The sequence below is a fragment of the Oryx dammah genome, unplaced genomic scaffold (assembly GCF_014754425.2).
Source record: "Oryx dammah isolate SB20612 unplaced genomic scaffold, SCBI_Odam_1.1 HiC_scaffold_26, whole genome shotgun sequence".
Taxonomy (NCBI): domain Eukaryota; kingdom Metazoa; phylum Chordata; class Mammalia; order Artiodactyla; family Bovidae; genus Oryx; species Oryx dammah.
The window spans coordinates 34,138,738-34,158,940 of record NW_024070210.1 but is presented as its reverse complement, the minus strand read 5'-3'; the positions used below and the strand labels follow the sequence as shown (position 1 = coordinate 34,158,940).

Here is a 20,203-nt window from a genome sequence, read left to right as displayed (position 1 = left end):
CTTAGACCAAACTAGATTTGTAAAAGAACAAATTGATAAAAATTGAGAACTTCTGCTCTTTGAAAGAAATTGTTCATAAAATGAAAAGGATACACCAGACAGAAAAATTTGCAAATCATACTTATGATAAAGGATTGGTATTCAGAATATATAGAGTTACAGAATTCAGTATTAAGAAAATAACCTAATTTTTTAATAGGCAAAAGATTGAACATTTTACCAAAAAAGATAAAATATAGATGGCAAATTAGCACATGAAAAGATTCTCAGTGTCATTACTCATTAGAGAAATGCAAATTAAGACCACAATGAGATACCACTTTGCACTCATAAGGACGAGTGAAATGAAAGATAACAATACCAAGGGTTGGCAGAAGGTGGAACAATTCCTTGCTGATGGGAATACAAAATGGACAACCAGTTTGGAAAACAGTTTAGCAGTTTATTTAAAAGTTTAACAACACCTACCATATGTCCAGCTATTTCACTTCTAGATATTTGACCAAGAGAAATGAAAGGATATGTTTATACAAACACCTGGACATAAATATTCATAACAGCTTTATTTGCAGTAGCCAGAAACTAGTAACCTGATATCCATCAACAGATGAATGGATGAACAAAATTATAGTATATTCCTATAAGAGAATACTGCTCAGCAAAGAAGTAATGAACTATTGATACATGCAACAACACGGATCAATCTAAAAAGAATGATGCTAAATAAAAGAAGCCAGATTTAAAAAATAGTACATAATGTAAGATTTCAGTTCTATAGAATGATAGAAAATGCAGTCTAATGTCTATAGTGATAGAAAGCAAATCCTTGGCTGCCTGGGCATGAGGAAGTGGTTGGAAGGGAAAGATGAATTGCAGAGGTGCATGGTGAGGAAGTTTCGATAGGTTGTTGATAGGTGTATAATTTTGATGATGATGATGGTTTTATGATGTGGAGAAATGACTCATTGGAAAAGACCTTGAGGCTGGAAAGACTGAAGGCAGTAGAATAAGGGGGACAACAGATGACAAGATGGTTGGATGGCATCACTGACTCAGTGGATGTAAGGTTGAGCAAGCTCTGGGAGATGGTGAAGGACAGGGAAGCCTGGTGAGCTGCAGTCCATGGAGTCGCAAAGAGTTGGACACGATTGAGCAACTGAACAACAAAACGTGTCAAAACATCGATTTGTGCATTTATTTATCATGGCTGAGCTGGATCTCCGTTGTGGCACCTGAGCTCCTCACTGGGATGGGTGGGCTTTCTCTAGTTGCAGCATGGGGGCTTCTCTAGTTGTGGCGCACAGGCTCTAGAATGTGCGGGCTCAGTCATTGCAGTGTGCCAAGTTCTCTGGGTGTGGCACACAGGCTCTCTAGCAGTGGCGAATGGGCATTCCCCTCAGCATGTGGAATCTTAGTTTCTTGACCAGGGATCAAACTTGGATCCCCTGCATTGGAAGGCAGATTCTCCACCATTGGATCACCAGGGAAGTCCCTGTACATTTTAAATAGATGCAGTTTACTGTCTTAATTAGACCTTAGTAAAGAGTCGGACACGACTGAGCAACTGAACTGAACTGAAAGCTGTTTCTGTAATAAAAGGCAACAACAGTAATAAAGCAGAGTATAGATATATCTTGTATCTATCGATAAATGTAAATATTTCTAAACTTACATATTAACAGAATTGGATCACAGAGAAAAATGTGATCCAGTTATAGGCTGTATATAAAACACATCTAAAACAAAATTACTTAGATTAGAGGTAAGATTATGGAGCATATCAAAGAAATGCAAACAAAAAGAATTGAAGTTGTCATCTTAATATTAAAAAGGATTGAATTTAGAGTAAAAAAATATATTAATAATGAAAAGGGATGCAACCCAATGAAGGTCTAAGAGTTATGATCATTATGTATCAAATAACAGAATTGCTTTCTCTAAACAAAATGTGCAGAAAATACAAGGAAAAAAACATTTTGCATGGTATGCATGTATTGTGACTTTTATGTGCTAAAAATGGAAAACTATCTTTACAACCACTTACTACTGTTCAAATAAGTGTTCAAGTAATATTTTTAATCATAAGTAAAATCGTAAATGTACTAAAAAATGGAAAATTGTTCACTTTATTTGGGATTGAGGAAAGCCTTACTAATTATGAGGTAAAAATCTGGAAACCATTAAAAAATTATTGATGTATCACTTGATAAACTTCTATAAAGCATGTTGTTCAGTTAGTCACTTAGATGTGTCTGACTCTTTGTGACCCCATGGGGTGTGGCCTGCTAGGCTTCTCTGTCCATGGAATTATACAGGCAAGAATACTGAAATGGCTTGCCATTTCCTTCTCCAGAATCTTCCCAGCCCAGGGATTGAACCTGGGTCTCCTGCATTGCAGGCAGATTCTTTACAGTCTGAGCCCCTAGGGAAGTTCATTAAAGTCAGTATCCAGTTGAGTGGGGTAACTGGCAACTCTTATCACAGACAGTGGGGGTAATAATGTAAAGAGTACCTACAAATCAAAAAGAAAAAGACCAATAACGCAAAATAATGGACAGAAGATATAAACAGTTCATAGTAAAGAAAAAGAGATGACGTTTAAGCACTTTAAAACATGTTCAGCTTCAGTAATGATAATAGAAATGCTTAAAGGCCACTTTTCACAGATCATACAATACAGACCATGACACTTAAACTCTCTGTGTTGGTGAGGGCAGGGAAAATATGCTCTCAAATACATCTGATGAGAATTTAAATTGGTATAACTTCTAGGCAAAGTAGTTTGACAGTAACTGTCAATATTAAAGGTGCACATTTGATCCAGCAGTTTTCTCTAGGAATTTATCTTTTAGATATATTTCCCCATATGCAAATTGAATGCATGGATCTTCATTGCAACATTGCTTGCAAAATAGAAAAATGTTTAAATGAACTTTAAAAATTGATAAATAAGGCTACATCTGCACATCAAAAAGAATGATGTAGCACTAATAGCCAGGTGATACAGATCATTGTACAAGTTGTATTGTTAAGTGAGAGAAGCAGGGTACAGAACACTGTGGACAGTGTGCTGTCATTTCTGACATCTGTGCTATGTTAGCATAGACATAGATTTTCCCTAGAAGGATACACGTGAAACTAGTACTAGAGGTGCTCTCTCTGGAGGGCTGCATCGGAAGGAGCATATTGTTCCCTGGTAACATTTGGTACTCTGCATACATATTAGCTTTGGGACTTCCAGGTAGCGCCAGTGATAAAGAACCCAGCTGCCAACGTAGGAGCCGTAAGAGATGTGGGTTCGATCTCTGGGTCGGGAAGATCCCCTGGAGAGCATGGCAACTCACTCCAGTATTCTTGCCTGGAGAATCCCACGGACAGAGGAGCCTGGTAGGCTATAGTCCGTGGGGTCACAGAGAGTCCAACACAACTGAAGCAACTTAACACACACACACATATTAGGCAACGATATGTAACAATATTCTTTGCCTTCCAAAACAATCAAGAATCTGGAGGACCCTATATAATTAAGTATTAAATGATCTGATAGAGATTATTAATGTTTTAGTCATAAAAATAGCTGACTAGAATAATAATTATTATTTATTGGGAACTAGATTCTGTGCCCTTTAAAAACATCGTTCGAGGTTTTCCAACAACTCTTCAATGCAGGTATTGTACTTTACAGGTTAAGAAATAGATTCAGAATATGGCCCAAGGACACATAGACAACAGAGGCCCTTCTAAGAAGTTCAGTTGATTGAGGCTTGAGGAAGAACATCCAAAGCATGTATGAATGGCTTGCGTGGGGGCAGGTATACATGTTAGGTACATGTATGTTTCCTTGTACTTCAGTCATTGTCTTACTCAAAGTTTTGTGTAATAGGATCGCAACCTGCATCATTCCAGCAGGCTGAACATCTTGAAAATACCAGCTGCCAAGATAAATGTTGTCTTTGAAAGTAAATATTTTCATATTTCTACATAACTGTGATGTGGCCTTATTCAACTGGTTTTATTCCATGAAGAAAATGAGATTATTCAGCAGATGGACAAATTTTAAGGCCAAATTTTCAAGGCCAAGCCTTAAAAATAAAATCCCAAGTAAAATGAAGGAAAAAACTGAACTACCCCCCCAACTTTTCATTTTTTTTAATGTCTTTTAAATGAGAGCTTTTGCTTTTTTCACGATAGATAATCAATAAAATTTTGTATTTTAGTTTGAGGCAAGGGTAAATTTTAGTCTTTTTATTCTTCAGTACTCAAGGGATCATTTTGACAACTATAAACTGGCCTACATGTTAAAATAATTTTATGGTGGGTCTTTGGATATCTTAGTATAAAATCAATTTATGTCATATTCAATTTATAGCACTGGGAAGTTTGCCTGCTTATGGCAACAAATTAGACCTTGCATTTACTGGTGGCTCCCTGTTTAGTTCAGTTCAGTCGCTCAGTCGTGTCCGACTCTTTGCGACCCCATGAACCGCAGCACTCCAGGCCTCCCTGTCTGTCACCATCTCCTGGAGTTCACTCAGACTCATGTCCATCGAGTCCATGATGCCATCCAGCCATCTCATCCTCTGCCGTCCTCTTCTCCTCCTGCCCCCAATCCCTCCCAGCATCAGTCTTTTCCAATGAGTCAACTCTTTGCATGAGGTGGCCAAAGTACTGGAGTTTCAGCTTTAGCATCATTCCTTCCAAAGAAATTCCAGGGCTGACCTCCTTCAGAATGGACTGGTTGGATCTCCTTGAAGTCCAGGGGACTCTCAAGAGTCTTCTCCAACACCACAGTTCAAAAGCATCAATTCTTCGACGCTCAGCCTTCTTCACAGTCCAACTCTCACATTCATACATGACTACTGGAAAAACCATAGCCTTGACTAGACAGACCTTAGTCGGCAAAGTAATGTCTCTGCTTTTGAATATGCTATCTAGGTTGGTCATAACTTTCCTTCCAAGGAGTAAGCATCCCTCGTCCTCTCCTGCTTCATGGGCGCTGCCATGCAGCCCGTGTGGGGTGATGTCTTTGAAAAGTCTGCCTTTTCAAAGTCACCGTTAGAAACAGACGGTCACTAATGTGACCTGTTCATGTGTCTAGATGTGTGTCCTCTGTGGGGAAATTGCACGTCATCCCTATTTTCCAAAAGACAGGAGACAAAATAATGGAAACGGGACTGCACTTTAGGATAGCCTAATAGGTTTATACAGGCTTGGATCCGAACCTGTCCCTCGTTCAGCACTTGGTGGTAAACTGGAAGGATATAAAAGTCGCTAAAGCATCTTTGCCCTGAGATAGCTCTAACCTTCCTGGACTTCCCTGGTGGCTCAGACGGTAAAGCGTCTGTCTACAATGCTGGAGACCCAGGTTCAATCCCTGGGTTGGGAAGATCCCCTGGAGAAGGAAATGGCAATCCACTCCAGGACTATTGCCTGGAAAATCCCATGGACAGAGGAGCCTGGTAGTCTACAGCCCATGGGGTCGCAAAGAGTCGGACACGACTGAGCAACTTCACTTCACTCACTTCACTTCCTGGACCCAAGGCCAGCACTTGTAAGATGACAAAACTGAGGCACAGAGCATGTAAGTAACCTGCCTAGGGTCCCACAGCCGGTCATCAGTGAAGTAGGAAACCCGCCTCATCTGTACTTTTAGCCATGCAGTATCCTGCCTGAATCGAAGACTGATTCAAAAAGACAGGAGTTCCTGCCCTCAAGGAGGTTTTCTTTCCATCAGTGTAAGGGGTGTACGAGTTCCTGGGAACAGATCGCTACAAGGCACATCAGCGTGTTCCTGCCCAGCTCTCCAACCACAGCCCTCAGTGTGTCATTCTCTCTGAACTGTATCAGGTCATCTCCTGTGATTGGTATGATTGCTACCGTGACCAAATCCAGCTTCAGTGTAATTAGGAGTGACTCCAAGTTAGAAACACGTTTCCGCTCAGACATCCTCTCTGGCATCTGTGTTTGCTGGATTGATTGACCGCGTCTGCCCCAGCCCTGTGCACGCACTAGGTTCTCTGCCAAGGTTTGTGGAATAGCTCAGTGAGCCAATCCCAGACGGGCGTGGGTGTGGCCCACTGCCAAGTTCAACGCCATTGCCTCTAACAAGTAGGCTTATCATTTTGATTGATTTAGTTTATGAAACACTGTTGATTTTGATGAAACCCAAGTAGGCATTTTGTGACTTTCTAATTGTAGCCATGGTTTGGGCACTCATTTGAAATATGGCTCCTTGAAAAGATAGAATATTTTAAAGAGTATATTTATGCAAAAATAAATTATGAATTCCCTTTAGCCACCTCCTCTCTTTAGAAATAGTACTCATGCATATTTTATACATAAATTGACAAGGATGGCAGAGATCTCATCTTCCCCGCAGCAATCTGAACCAGACTGATTGACGATTTATTGCCTAATTATACTTGTCAGCTTGACATAAAAGTCATTAGTTCTGGAAAAACATGTTTTTCAAACCAGGATTATCTCTAATTAATACAGTCAATATCTAACATATATTTAAAGCTAAACAGAACAGTAATCTCTAAAGCTTGTGTTACGGACCACAGGAAAATGATGGCTCCGAGTACAGGTTTGTATTTGAGGAGAGACAGTGCCATGCTATGCATCATTCCCTCTGCTTTGAATACAGTGTTGTGAATGCTACTGACATTGACCCATTCTGTTGATAAATTATAAAGGTAATAACAGATGACTTCTGTGAAATGGTTACAGTGGGTGAGTGACAAAAGTAGGATCTAGATCTGGGGCCCAGAGTGTGGCTTTTTCCTCAACATCAGAATCCACTGGCCACTGATCTCTGCAGTGTCCACACATGGTCTTATTGTCCTTCCCTAAAGATTCCCTAGAGAAGGGAATGGCTTACCCACTCCACTGTTCTTGCCTAGAAAATCCCATAGACAGAGGAGCCTGATGGGTTATAGTCCACGGGGTTGGGTTGCAAAGAGTCGGACATGACTGAGCGACTAACACTTTCACTTTTCAAAGTACATGTAAACTTGGAAGCTCAGCAGGATAAACCAAGTAGTCATATTGAGACAGCCATCTGGCGTAAATATTCCCTTTTGCCCCATGTTCAGGCATGTGCTGGATTATCAGTGGATGTTGCAATGAGGCAAAGCAATGCCAAAGACCTATAGGGCAGCTACACTGTGCCCATATGTGCTGGTACCCTCTAGGACCCACCCCACCCCCATACTGCCCCAGCATCGCACAGCAGACACGATGCTCTGGGTAGTAAAGTCATTCATCAGTTATTTCCAATATGCTACAGAGTTCACAGCAGACTCATTCATCTGCTCATAAATGTGCACTTTTCTGCTCTAAATATCAGAAGGTGTTTTTAAACAAAGAAGGTTACATTCATTGGCCCAGTTCAGTCCTACCCCATAACAGATTCCATTATTTTTTCCATGTCAATTAAAATGTTTCTATAGCAGTCCACCCTATCACAGACGGTTTGTGTTTATAACCAGAATGGCTGGGAAAGGTCAGTGTAGTTATTTTCCATTTTATCAGTTCCTTTCTGCAATAATAGTTTTGCATAGTTATGTATTTGAATTGTACAATGGGCTGAAATATTAATGTACAAATTAGAATGAACAGTTAAACTAGCTTAAAATAAACTTGCCTAAAACATGGCTGGGGAGCCTGTACTCAATCTACTGTGCCTTATTAAAGAGTGCCGAGTCGTGGACATCGTCTAGAAGGCTATAGAGAACACAAGCTCATGTTACGTTTCTTGGTGGGACCCAAAAGACGAACGGGTCTCTGGCTCCATGAGTAGACTGTTAAGGACATTTTTAGGCTCATCCCCATCTGATGGGTTGTTAGAGCATCTCTTAACTTCTTTGCGAGATGTTTCCCTAGAAACTGAAAGACAGGGTGTGGTAAACAGCATCACAGAATATCACCAAGTTCGGACACATGGTGCAGACCTCTTCAGAGCAGCTCTATGAAAACTTGAGATTTATCTGGAAAAGGTTCCTTTAATGCCTAAGCCACACCTGGTGTCTGGCCCTCTACTTTGGCAGGCAAAAACAACACTAATTCTATCTATTCACAAGAAGAGAAACTATAGAGGCTGCTGCTGCTTTCGAAAACACACTCATTGGATTTAGTCTGATGCTGTGTGGCAAAAGAGCAGTAATCAGTTCTATAGTAGTCAGCATTCTGGACATCTCAACAAGGGGGATTGTCGAACCCTTGGGTCGTTTGGTTCTGAGATACAGCAACAGAAGTATGCTGTGGATTTGAAGAAAGAGAATTTCATTTCATTGGAAACCCAGATTCACACACACACATACACATAAATCACATCACATCCCCTTGAATAAGGCTGACTCTGGTTGAGTAAAACATGCCCCATTGTGTACATAATACCTGTGATTTGCCAGAGCTGGACATCATAGCTTCCTCAGTGACACCCGCAGACGTCTGGGTGATGGTGTTGTGTGCAGTGTGACTCTTTCTTTTAACCTGTTAACTGAAGATTATCACAGTAAAAATATGTATTTGTTATAGCCACAAACAACCTCTTAATATGCATTCAGGAGCCTTTGAAGGTGCCATCAGAAACACAACCCCTGTTCTCTGTAAAGGCACTGTGCTTATCTGTAGCTGTCCCATGCCCTGGGACACACAAATCACCTTGATGCCTTATATGATAAGTCACATAAAACAGAGATGCTCTTGCCCCAGCAGGCCATGAGAACGGATTGGCTCAGCTGTCATTAGTTGTATAGCTAACTACTGCAACACTTGGTGGCTTAGTGAAAACCATTTGATTTTGTTCCTAATTTTGTGGGTCAGGAATGTAGGAAGGGCTCCTGTGAGCAGTCTGATCGAGGCAAGTGCTGGGACAGCTGGTACTGGAGGGTCCGTTTCTAGGGTGGTTCCTTCACTCACATGTCTGGGTCTTGCTTCTCCATGGCCTCTCTCCCATCATATGGTATTTCAGTCTCCAGGACTCCCCTCGTAGCTTGGACTTCCTCAGGTGTGGTGGCCTCTGGGGAGTTAGGCGTCTTCTATGGCTTAGAATGCCAAGAGCAAGTGTTTGAGGGCAGCAAGGGAAAGCTACAAGCCTCCAAGTGTCATCTGTCATTTCTGCTGCATTACATTGGTCAAGTAAGTTACTACGGGCAGCCCAGATTCAAGGGAAAACAGATTAGATTATACCACCAATCTCCAAAGCAGAAAGTTATGGGCTATAAAGGAGCTGGTTGTAAAACTCCTTTGGGGAATAAATCAGTTTTGTAATCAGTTGCCCAACAGCTACTTTGTATTTGAGGAGAAAAAGTGAAATGTTGCACATTGTTTGTTGTGCTTTGTATTTGATCTGTGCCTTCATGCCGTAAAATCAGTGAGCTTGCGTTTGACTCACGGTTAAATTTTAAGTATGAGGGTAATTTGTTATTGTTTAGTCGCTAAGTCATGTCCGACTCTTTGTGACCCTGTGGACTGTAGCCTGCCAGGCTCCTCTGTCCATGGGATTTCCCAGGCAAGAACACTGAAGTGGGTTGCCGTTTCCTTCTCCAGTGACAGTAATAATATGGACAACAGTGGCAAGAAAGGGCTGAGAGATGACATAAAAGACTTCTATTCCTTTAATATTTATTGGTTGCGTCGAGTCTTAGGTGCAGCGCACAGGATCTTTCATTGTGGTACAGGGACTCTTGTGGCACGTGGGCTTAGTTGTTCCACAGCACATGGGATCTTAGTTCCCCAGCCAGAGATCGAAACTGCATTCCCTACATTGCAAGGCAGATTCTTAACCACTGAACCACTAGGGAGGTCCCAACATGAAGGTTTTAAGTATGATTGGTTGGAATATGGTTACTCTATTGACTGAATTAGGAAACCCAGGAGGAGACAAAGTTTGGGCTGAACAATATAATGATGCTTTACACCACAAGTAACAAAATACCCAACTGAAAGCACCCTAAAGCCCTTCATTTTTCTCACAGTGGTAGTCTGGGGCAGACACGTTTCAGATTTGGCTCAGCTCAAAGATGTCAAGGCTCAGCTTGCTTCTCTGAGTCTTTTGGACTTCCTTTCATGTTGAGTGATGACCATCTCAGCTCCAGCCATCCCTTAATCATTGTTCATTTCTTCTATTATCAGAAAAAGGAAAGAATTCTCTCTTGATGTCTTCCAACCCAGGAACTCCACACCAGATTTCTCACAAGTCCCATTGGTCAGGATTGGGTCACCTTTCCATGTGCTAGCTTTAGAGGAGACTAGAAGAGCTGGTCTTTTCATTTTCAGGCTTTTTTGTAAGCAACCAGCTCAGCTAGCAGGATGAAAGGCATTAGGTAGGTAACCAACAATGTCTGCCTCCATGATGAATATCATTTTCTCTCCCTACACAGTTGATAAAGTCTCACTTAGAAATCTTATAAGGCTTGAATTGAATTAAATGGGCTAAATTGTAACTCTAACAAATTAGTATTTTCTAGAAACCAGTTAGTTTCTCTTTGGGCTTTCTCCCTTTTACTTTGTGATTGAACACCAGTCCCACTGCTTCTTAATAAAATATTCGATTATTTCCCTTATACTTTAAAAAATTGAAAGCTTTTTAGCTTTCATGAATACATGAATCCATCTCGTCAGGCATCTTGTAGAATTGCCTTTCTGATATCATTACATATTGCATATCTTTATTCAGTTCAGTTTAGTCACTCAGTCGTGTCTGACTCTTTGCGACCCCATGGACTGCAACACACCAGGCCTCCCTGTCCATCACCAACTCCCGGAGTCTACTCAAACTCATCTCCATTGAGTCGGTGATACCATGCAACCATCTCATCCTCTGTCGTCCACGTCTCCTCCTGCCCTCAATCCTTCCCAGCATCAGGGTCTTTTCCAATGAGTCAGCTCTTCGCATCAGGTGGCCAAAGTACTGGAGTTTCAGTTTCAACATCAGTCCTTCCAGTGAACACTCAGGACTGATGTCCTTTAGGAGGGACTCTCAAGGAGTCTTCTCCAGCACCACATATCTTTATAAGTGCCTTATAAAGGCTTGCACGTGGGGCTTCCCTGGTAGCTCAGTCAGTAAAGAAACTGCCTGCAGTGCAGGAGACCTGGGTTCAATCCCTGGGTCAGGAAGATCCCCGGGAGAAGGAAATGGCAACCCACTCCAGTATTCTTGCCTGGAGAACCCCATGGACGGAGGAGCCTGGCAGGCTACAGTCCATGGGGTTGCAAGAGTCAGACATGACTTAGTGACTAAATCACCATATGTGTATATAGGGGCTTATAAGAGGAAGACAATTCTGTAGACATTGTGAACCTTGTTGGTTTTTTTTTTTTTTTTTAACTTTTTTGTAAAGTCTGGAGGCTTGGAGGACTCTGTCATTTAGTTGGGGATGAACCAGGAAAACCAACTGTAGCTCTTGTCTGGATGTCAGTGGATAACTCAGCTGAGCCAAGCCTGTGACACAAGTAGAGTAAACCCAAGAAGAAAAGGTCTTCAGCTGGGAGGAAAGAGTTCTGACTCAGAAAGGGCCATGATTTGGGCATCTGAGCAGTGTATAGCTTCCTAAGCTGGATAAAGTTGGAATCCTTTATTCTCTGGATCTGTAATTGTCTAATCTTTAATTGTCAAATTGTGATATTTTTTAACCTGAAAAAATTCTCAGATAATAAATTTGAGCTAAGAGTGTCAGTGTTAGTACCTTTGCTAGTGAAAGGTAAAGGAGAGCTGGAGAAGACCCGAGGAAAGACACTGCAAGTGTCATCTTGAATCTGTAGAGTTCATTCACTCATCTGACCTTCCTTGAATGCCTCCCATGCTCACAGTGCTGGGGGTGGAGACCACAGACGACCAGACCTGTCTTTGAGGCACTGATAGTAACCTGACACGGTGTCAGCCACCTTGCTTCCCCATCACAATAGAAAAGTGAATATGGCAGATCAGTATTGTCTGCCAGGCAGGTTGGTTAGGCTGGTTCCCCTTACCATTTTAAAGGTCTTGGTCTCTATATTTGAATGAGTGTAGTGAAATCACTTTATATTACATTAACTGTGTTTGTACTGAATTCTGTTGAGTGCCAAGAGAAGGCCAGCCTCACCTACTCTCCTTTCTGATATTTCAAAAATAGATCTCCAAGCAACTCGGTGTCTTGGGGAAAATGTTTATTTCCAAATTACCTGAAATGATTGATTCAAGTCAGTGAATCTGTAACTTTCTAGAAACTGTCTTTCTGAGAGCCATATCTTAAAATTACTGCTGAGAAAATGATACTTTTCTAACCCCAGAAAAGTTTAATGCCTCATATGCAGAGAGAAAGCAAAAACTAATGCCAGGTTTATTAAACGCCTCTCTTGCCTTCCCTTAAACCCCCAAGTCTGGCCCAATTCTAGACTTAAATGCACAGACCAGATCATGTGTGCCCTGATTCATGGCATCAAAGGCAAGTGGACGCTCTCCATTATTTCTGGGGAGCCCACTGGTGGCCAGAGGTAGCCTGGGTTTTGACTGCCCCCTTTTGCTCCAAACCTCAGTCCTGGCTTAAATCTCCAACTTATTTCTCCAGGACTTAAGTCCTGGCTAACTTATCTCCATGCTTCTCCCCACTATAGGTACAGCCTATTAGGTGGGGCTCTTTGCAGGAAAGGCCTCTCCTCCCTACTTAGCACTCACAGAAGGAGACCCCCTCAAGACAGGAAGTGATTTAGATAGGTCACAGGGATCTGAAGTTCCTCAGCCATCTCCCCCACAGTGGGGAGTTCATCACCTTCTGGGACTTGTTCTCCTTGTAGGATCCTTTTCCCACTTCTCCATCTTCTCTAAATCCAGAGACTTCCAAAACGGAGCTCTTATTTAAAACTTTCTTAATTAAATAGTCTCAGAAAATGTGTTTTCCTATGCTCAAAGCATTCACCTTTCCTAAGACTGGTGATCCACATTGATAGCCACATTTGGGAAACTGGAGGAAGCCTGAAATTGTAGTTTGTCTAAATGGACTCATCATTCAAGGTGTCCTGAATCAGCATTTAAAGCCTCAGGGTCCCCTCGGGCAGGGGCTGGTCTAGATCTTTGGTTCCCCTGGTTTTGGTCTGTTTCCAGGAGTGGCACTGGGCTCAAGCTCCCTATAAATAGCCTTATTCTCTCTTATGATAGTCTGGGTCGCAAGAGTAGTTTTAGAATAAAACACTAGAAGAACTGGGCCCAGAAGCAACTTAGGGCCTGTAAAATGCCTATTTCCAGGACTTCCCAGAGTAGCCCAGAAGCTGGACTAAGTCATGGGGTGAGCACAGCAGGTCTTCCTGGGCATTGATTTCCCAGCAAACTTGTAAGAAATGTTTAAATGTTAAAACTACAGCATGTTAAGGAATAGAATACAAACTTAAGACCGATTTCAAGGTAAGATGTTTCAAGCATGACAAGCTTCACTTTCAGGCTACTCGTACAAAAATGTCCAACTTTTTAAAAGGCATTCTGTTCCAGCATTTGTTAACTTTTGCAGATAATTTGCAAACTACAGTTATTTTGTGTAGCGTATGTGCCAAAAAAGTTGAGTTGATGTACTTATAAATGGAAAACTTAAATGTAATAGATACTTTTTAAGGAATCCTAAAATAAGTTATAATAAGTATATAAGTAATCACTCCCTGGTTATCAGTTTTGTAACTCTGAGCTTAGTAAAATATTTTAAGTGGGTTTTTTCAATTAACTATAAACATCCACTTATCTTAATTGGAAATAGTTCTGTATTAATTTGATTTTGAAAAAATGTCACATATCAATAACCACTGATTTCATGTGACTTTGAGCAATGAAAATTTAAGATTTATTACTGGAGTTGAGTAATCTAAAAAGTATTTTTTTAGATCTCTAATATTATTAAATGTATAAATTATTATTTCTAATACTTGCATTATCTTCATGACACATGTACAACAAAACATCAGTTCAGTGATGACGTTCTTGAGGGCAGCTGATTAACCATGAGGTTAACCAGGCTAACTTCAAAGTTGATTTGTAATCTTATACTATTTATTACTATAAGCAATTGTATTAGTTAAATGTAAATGTTCAGAGTATATTTTCATTAATGTGCTCTATATATGTCTAGCTACTTCCAAATGTTTAGTCTTTCTTGGCCTTCATACAGTGATCATTCAATAAATGTTTAACAGATAGGCTTATTAAAGTTGTATTTGTTATATCTAATGTAAAATGTTAGAAAGGAAGATGAATTAGGTTAAAGTGGAATGGACAGTGTAATTGAAATAATCTGGAGTAGAATTTAAATAAACTTCTTTTGTTCATTTGGAAATTTAAAACTATGTGACCACAACTTAAGATATAGTAAAATATATCAGTATGGAGGAAAAAATAACAATATTGTATTATTGGTTTCTAGATTCACTAAACCAAAGACGATTATGTTTAGTCTAAAAATAGAGGTGATGAAACTAAGCTACGTTAAATGAAACTAACTTAGCTACATTTTTTTATTAACTCAAAAACTATCTGGATTAAGCAACTGCTTATACAAGATTTAAATAAGATGTAGATCAGAGTATAATTATCATTGGCTAAAATAGTACATTATTATATGGAAGTTTTAATAGAATATTTACTTTTTTCCAGTGATTGTTTTACTCTCATTATAATCCCTATCATATAGGAAAAATACCATTACAAAATGTTATTGAGTTACCTGTTTCATTGTGAAATAAATTAAGAAAAATTCTATTACTAAGGTGACATGGAGAAAGTATATGTTTTTCTAGGGATGATTAAATCAGGGCTTGGAAACTAGTAAATTTACTTTGATTTGACTTAAGTAAAATATTGTTCGTATTAGGGATGAATATTTGGTAAATCCAGTCTGGTCAATGTGGACTCTTCTGTAATTCAGGGCATAGCAGGATCAGGCTCTGGTCTTTAGAAAACCACTAGCTTGTGCTGGGTTTTGCTGATAGAGTGATGTCTCTTAACTCTAAGCAGAATTGTGATAAGTTGTTGAAATTTTAATGAATTTTTATATATTTTTCTTTCACTATCAGGCTATCAGCTGCAAAGGTCAACACAGTATATCGTACACTCTGTCAAGGAATCAGACTGTGGTGGTTGAGTACACACATGATAAAGATACGGATATGTTTCAGGTAACATCTTTCTTTTTTCATGGAAATTTTTACCACATTTTTCCTTCAATCCTTCATTTTGAAACATAGTCAGAACTCCTGGCACAGTAGTGTTTGGTGATCTCCAAGGGGAAAAGGTGAAGATAATATTAAAGTTATTCCTGTTTGGTTTTCAAAAGACTAAGAAAACAGTTCTAAAATTGCAAAAAGAAATTATAAAGACTACATTCTCAGATCTCAGTGCAATAAAGAGAGACTCTAAAAACAAGAACAGAGACTTTTAGAACCAGCTGTATTGAATTATAGCCAATTAACAATGTTGTGATAGTTTCATGTGTACAGCAAAGGGACTCATTCATACATATACATACACATATACATGGGCTTCCTTGGTGGCTCAGATGGTTAAGAATCCACCTGCAATGCAGAAAACCTGGGTTTGATTCCTGGGTTGGGAAGATGCCCTGGAGGAGGGCATGGCAGCCCACTCCAGTATTCTTTCCTGGAGAATCCCCATGGACAGAGGAGCCTGGTGGGCTACAGTCCATGGGGTTGCAAAGAGTCAGACACAGTTAAGCAACTAAGCATATTTGTATATATATACATCTTTTCTCCCCCAAATTCCCCTCCCATCCAGGCTGCCTCATAACATTGAAGACAGTTCCCTGTGCTATACAGTGGGTCCTTGTTGGTTATCCATTTTAAATATAGCAGTGTGTACATGTTGATCCCAAACTCTGTTAACTATCCATTCCCTTCCTGTCCTTCCCCCTTAGTAACCATAAGTTTGTTCTTTAAGTCTTATTTGTAAACAAGTTCATTTGTATCATTTTTTTAGATCCCACATATAACCAGTATCATACGGTATTTTTATTTCTCTGCCTGGCTTACTTCACTCAGTATGACAATCTCTAGGTCCATCCATGTTGCTGCAAATGGCATTATTTCATTCTTCTTAATGGCTGAGCAATATTCCATTGTATATATGTACTACATCTTTTTTATCCAATTCTTTGTTGCTAGACATTTAAGTTCCTTCCATCTCTGTTGTAATCAGTGCTGCAGTGAACCTTGGGGTGCATGTATCCTTTCAGACCACGTTTTCCTCTGGATATACACCCAGGAGTGGGACGGCAGGGTCATATAGTAGCTCTGTTTTTAAGTTTTTTAAGGAACTCCCATACTCTTCTCCATGGTGGCTGTACAATTTGCATTCCCACCAACAATATTGGAGGTTTCCCTTTTCTCCTTGCCCTCTCCAGCATTTACTGTTTATGGATTTTTTGATGATAGCTATTTTGACAGGCGTGAGATATCTCAGGGTAGATAAATGATTTATATTTACCTAATAATTAGCAATGTTAAACATCTTTTCATGTGCCTCTTGGCCATCTGTATGACTTCTTTGGAGACATGTCTATTTAGGTCCTCTGCCTGCTTTTTGAGTGGATTGTTTGTTGATTCCTGCTAAAGCACATCATTGCTTTGTCACCAGAAGAGCAAATGTCAGCATCTTCATATTATTATAAAACCAATTTTGGCTTCAAAGACCTGGGCCCATTGAAAAGGTCTTGAAGACCCTCAGAGGTTCATGGACCAACTGGGTTGGTCCAACTGAGAAACACCGATTTTTACTATACTAACCTTTTAATTTTATAACTGAGAAATTTGTGTCTTTGAAAAGAAAGAACTTAACCTTAATTGGGCAAAAATGGCATTGGTGGCAGAACCCAGATTTAAGTCTCCTCAATTCTCCAGTCTCTATGTAATACCTACTCAACCACTTTAAATAAGACATGGTAATTCAACAAAAAATTATAGATTTATTAAGAAAACATAACTCATTTCTTTTTACTGAAATAATCTCATACCTTTTGCAGACTAACTGGACATACTGGAGATTAATGTCAGATTAACCTGAGTAGAGTTAAGCAGCTCTTAGAAGGCCCTAAAAAAATCAAGCTTGTTTTAATTTTTTCCTCCTTTTAACAAGTTTATGTGTCTAAATTCTACCATTGAAAGAAATCACTGAGCAAAAGCACTGCAGCATTCATATTTCTCAAGTATTGACCTTGTTGCTGAGGGCTGTTGATTTTAGCCACTACCCATTGAAATGATTTGTAGGTTAACTGAGCATTTAAAAGCAGAACATCAGAATGAATCAAGAAAGGGCCTTTTGCTGCATTTCCAATAGTGGAATCAGATAATAGGCTCAGAAGTCAGAAATATTGTCTGAAAAAGTCAAACCTAGATCTAAATTTAAGAAACTAGTTAAGACTGATAAAATATGTTAATATAGTCAGAATAAGATCTTAGTCATTATTTTCTAGAATAGGGTAAGTAAAGGGAACAAGAAATGAGCATAGGAATTGAGAAAGTAGAATATAAAGAAGAATACAGTTTAGAAAAGGAATCAAAGGCAGTGATGAAGTGTCTTACAGAGCCCCTAAAAGGGTAAGCAGTGATGCCATATTCATTCTGATCATGGCGGTAAGGAAACTGACCAGGTCCTGAAACCAGTGTTAGTGGTCATTTCCCCCTCTGGTTTCTAAGTTTCATATGCTTCACACCTAAGTGCCGCAAGGCCTTGTGTTTTGATGGGTTTTTTTGTTTTTTAGTTGGTTTATAGTAGTTCTAGATGGTCACATTTTATTAGCATCTATGTAGTTGAAAAAAATGTTGGACTGTTTTAAAATTCCTAAAACATTGTACATGTGTGTGCATGTTTGTGTATGTGGCTCACCAGGTTCAAGCTCACTGTCATAACCTTTCATTGATGAGTTTTATTTCTTGAGCACCTAGTATGTGTCAGAGCCTCATCTAGTCACTGAAGGTAGACAGCTAAGGCTCCCCTCTCATGGAACCTACATTCTGGAGTAGAAGAAGAGACACAGAGAAGCAAGCACTACAGCAGTGCCAAGGCCCCAGAGCAGAGTGGAGGAGGAAGAAAGTGGTGAGAGATGAACTCAGAGGTAGGCAGAGGCCAAGAGGGTAAGGGGCTTTTAGGCCAAGTAAAGAGTTTGGGTTTTATTCTAGGAGTTTGGGGGAAACTGTTGGAGGATTTTTTAACAAGGAAGAGATAAAATTCTACTTCCATTTGGTTAAGATATCTCCAAGGACTGTCCAGAGAAGAATGTAGGAGGCAAGTGTGAAAACAGGGAGAAAGATTGGAGGCTGAGGTGATGCAAACCAACAACGAGCTGATGGCAGCTAGAGCTAGGGTGGGGAAATGTGGAAGGACTGATGATGTGTTTGGAGGAAGAGTGGATAGAATTTACACGAGGTTAAACATGAGTGTGGAGAAATTGAAGAATCAAGGGTGGCTCGTGGGTATTGATTTTTAGCTTGAGCAAACTGGGTGCCAGTCACTGACATGGGGAACCTAGGGCTTGAAGAGGATCCAGGTTCTGCTGGAAACATGTCATATTTGAGATGCTTATTAGACATCCACATGGAGATCATATGTGCTAGTCTGAAGAGAGATACCAGGACTTTGGGGCTAGTAAATGGAATGTGATGAGATAACCTGGGGAGAGAACAGAAAGAGAAAGGAGCTGTTTACCAGCTAGCCTGGAAGGGTTTCATCAACTTAATACTAGGTACAGATGTACCAGGACATGCTGAGTGTAAGTCCTGGAAACGTCAGCAAGCAGAGTTTCAGTGGAGCCAGGCCTGCTGAAAGCATGATGATGGAGAGGCTCAGGAGTGGGTTACAGGATGAGGAAGGAAACAGAGGTAGTGACTAGTGACAAGTTTTTCAGGAAGTATTACCAGGAGAATGAATCAGAGAAATGGAGCTCCAGTTTGAGAATTGCTTTCCAACAAAGGAAAAGCATTTTTAAAGATGAGAGACTAGTCTGGAACAGTGATATTCAGGCTGCTTAGCCAAGCAGCAAAACGTCCAGGATGAGGTGAGTGAGGAAGTTGAGAAGGAATGCATTTGGAAACTTGTAATAGCGGTGTGACATTCCTGAAACATCGAAGTGGATGAAGTATTTTTCTAATACTGACTTTTGTTATATTTTGAAAAGATATTAAGTGACAGCTTGAAGTTTTAAAAGCAAATCCAAAAAAACTAGTCCTTTGCCTCACAGTCCTATAATTTGAGAAGCTCCAGAATGTTTGATGGATGGCTGGATAGGAGCAGCAATAGCTCCTCCTAGTAATAGAAGGGAAGTGACAAAATAAGGTTAACAGACGCAGGGGCACAGGTAGGACTGATTAGTCTAGAGAAGATGGAGGAGGCCCTTTCAGGTATTTCTATACCATTTTACCCATACTGACTTTGACAACCAGGCAAACACAAACTTGTCTCATATGCATACACAATTGAAAGTGCCATTTGATGCTGTGTGTGTCTATCAGTCAGCAGCAGGGAGAAGAATTCTCCCTGTGCCTACTATATGAATATCAGATGGAATTCAAATACATCATGGCTGGTCCATATGACTAGCCTCAAAATGATGTAGAATTGATCCAACAGTCAGAGAAAGGACAGGCTCCAAGTCTTCCACATTGGGTGAGTTTTCATTAGGAAAGTGGCCTTGTCCCCCCATCTCGGGCAACATGAGGTTTGTGTCCTAAAGTATAGAAATATACTAACACTCTACAAGTTAGATTTAAGTGGAAGGAAACTGATAAACAAATATTAAATGACCACTTGGGTAAGTGTCCTGACTTGAAATAATTGATCCTAGCAGTATGTTCCAGTTGGAATAAAATGTCATGTTTTACAGTTTACAGGCAATTTCAGTTAATTCATCAAGACACTAATTTAATACATGGGGGGTGACCTTTCTTGAAGAGAGTAATCTCTGTAGACAAGGAACAGTTGTGTGACATTCTTCTGGAGTGTGGTTTTAGCTTTGAGCTTTTAACAGAGCATGAGAAATCTTCGCCCTCTTCCACGGAGGTGACAGAAATTAGGTCATGGCCTGTGTCTTTGTGAGAGCTCGGGGGTTTGTGTGATGGCAATTTTAGAACTTTTCACATTTTACTCCTGAGCTTCAGTGGAATAGGGATTCAGGACAGATTTGTTCCTGAGTTTGGCATAGTCTCCTGTGTACTTTCCTATATTTGTAAAATA

General features: G+C 40.1%; 1 protein-coding gene across 1 annotated transcript in view; it reads left to right on the top strand.

Moving 5' to 3' along the window:
- Positions 1–20,203, top strand: part of PELI2 (pellino E3 ubiquitin protein ligase family member 2) — a 188,360-nt gene that overhangs the window by 148,122 nt on the left and 20,035 nt on the right. The window contains exon 3 of the mRNA XM_040226380.1: positions 15,037–15,138. Coding sequence (XP_040082314.1) covers positions 15,037–15,138 — 102 coding nt within the window. The remainder of the gene's footprint in view (positions 1–15,036; positions 15,139–20,203) is intronic.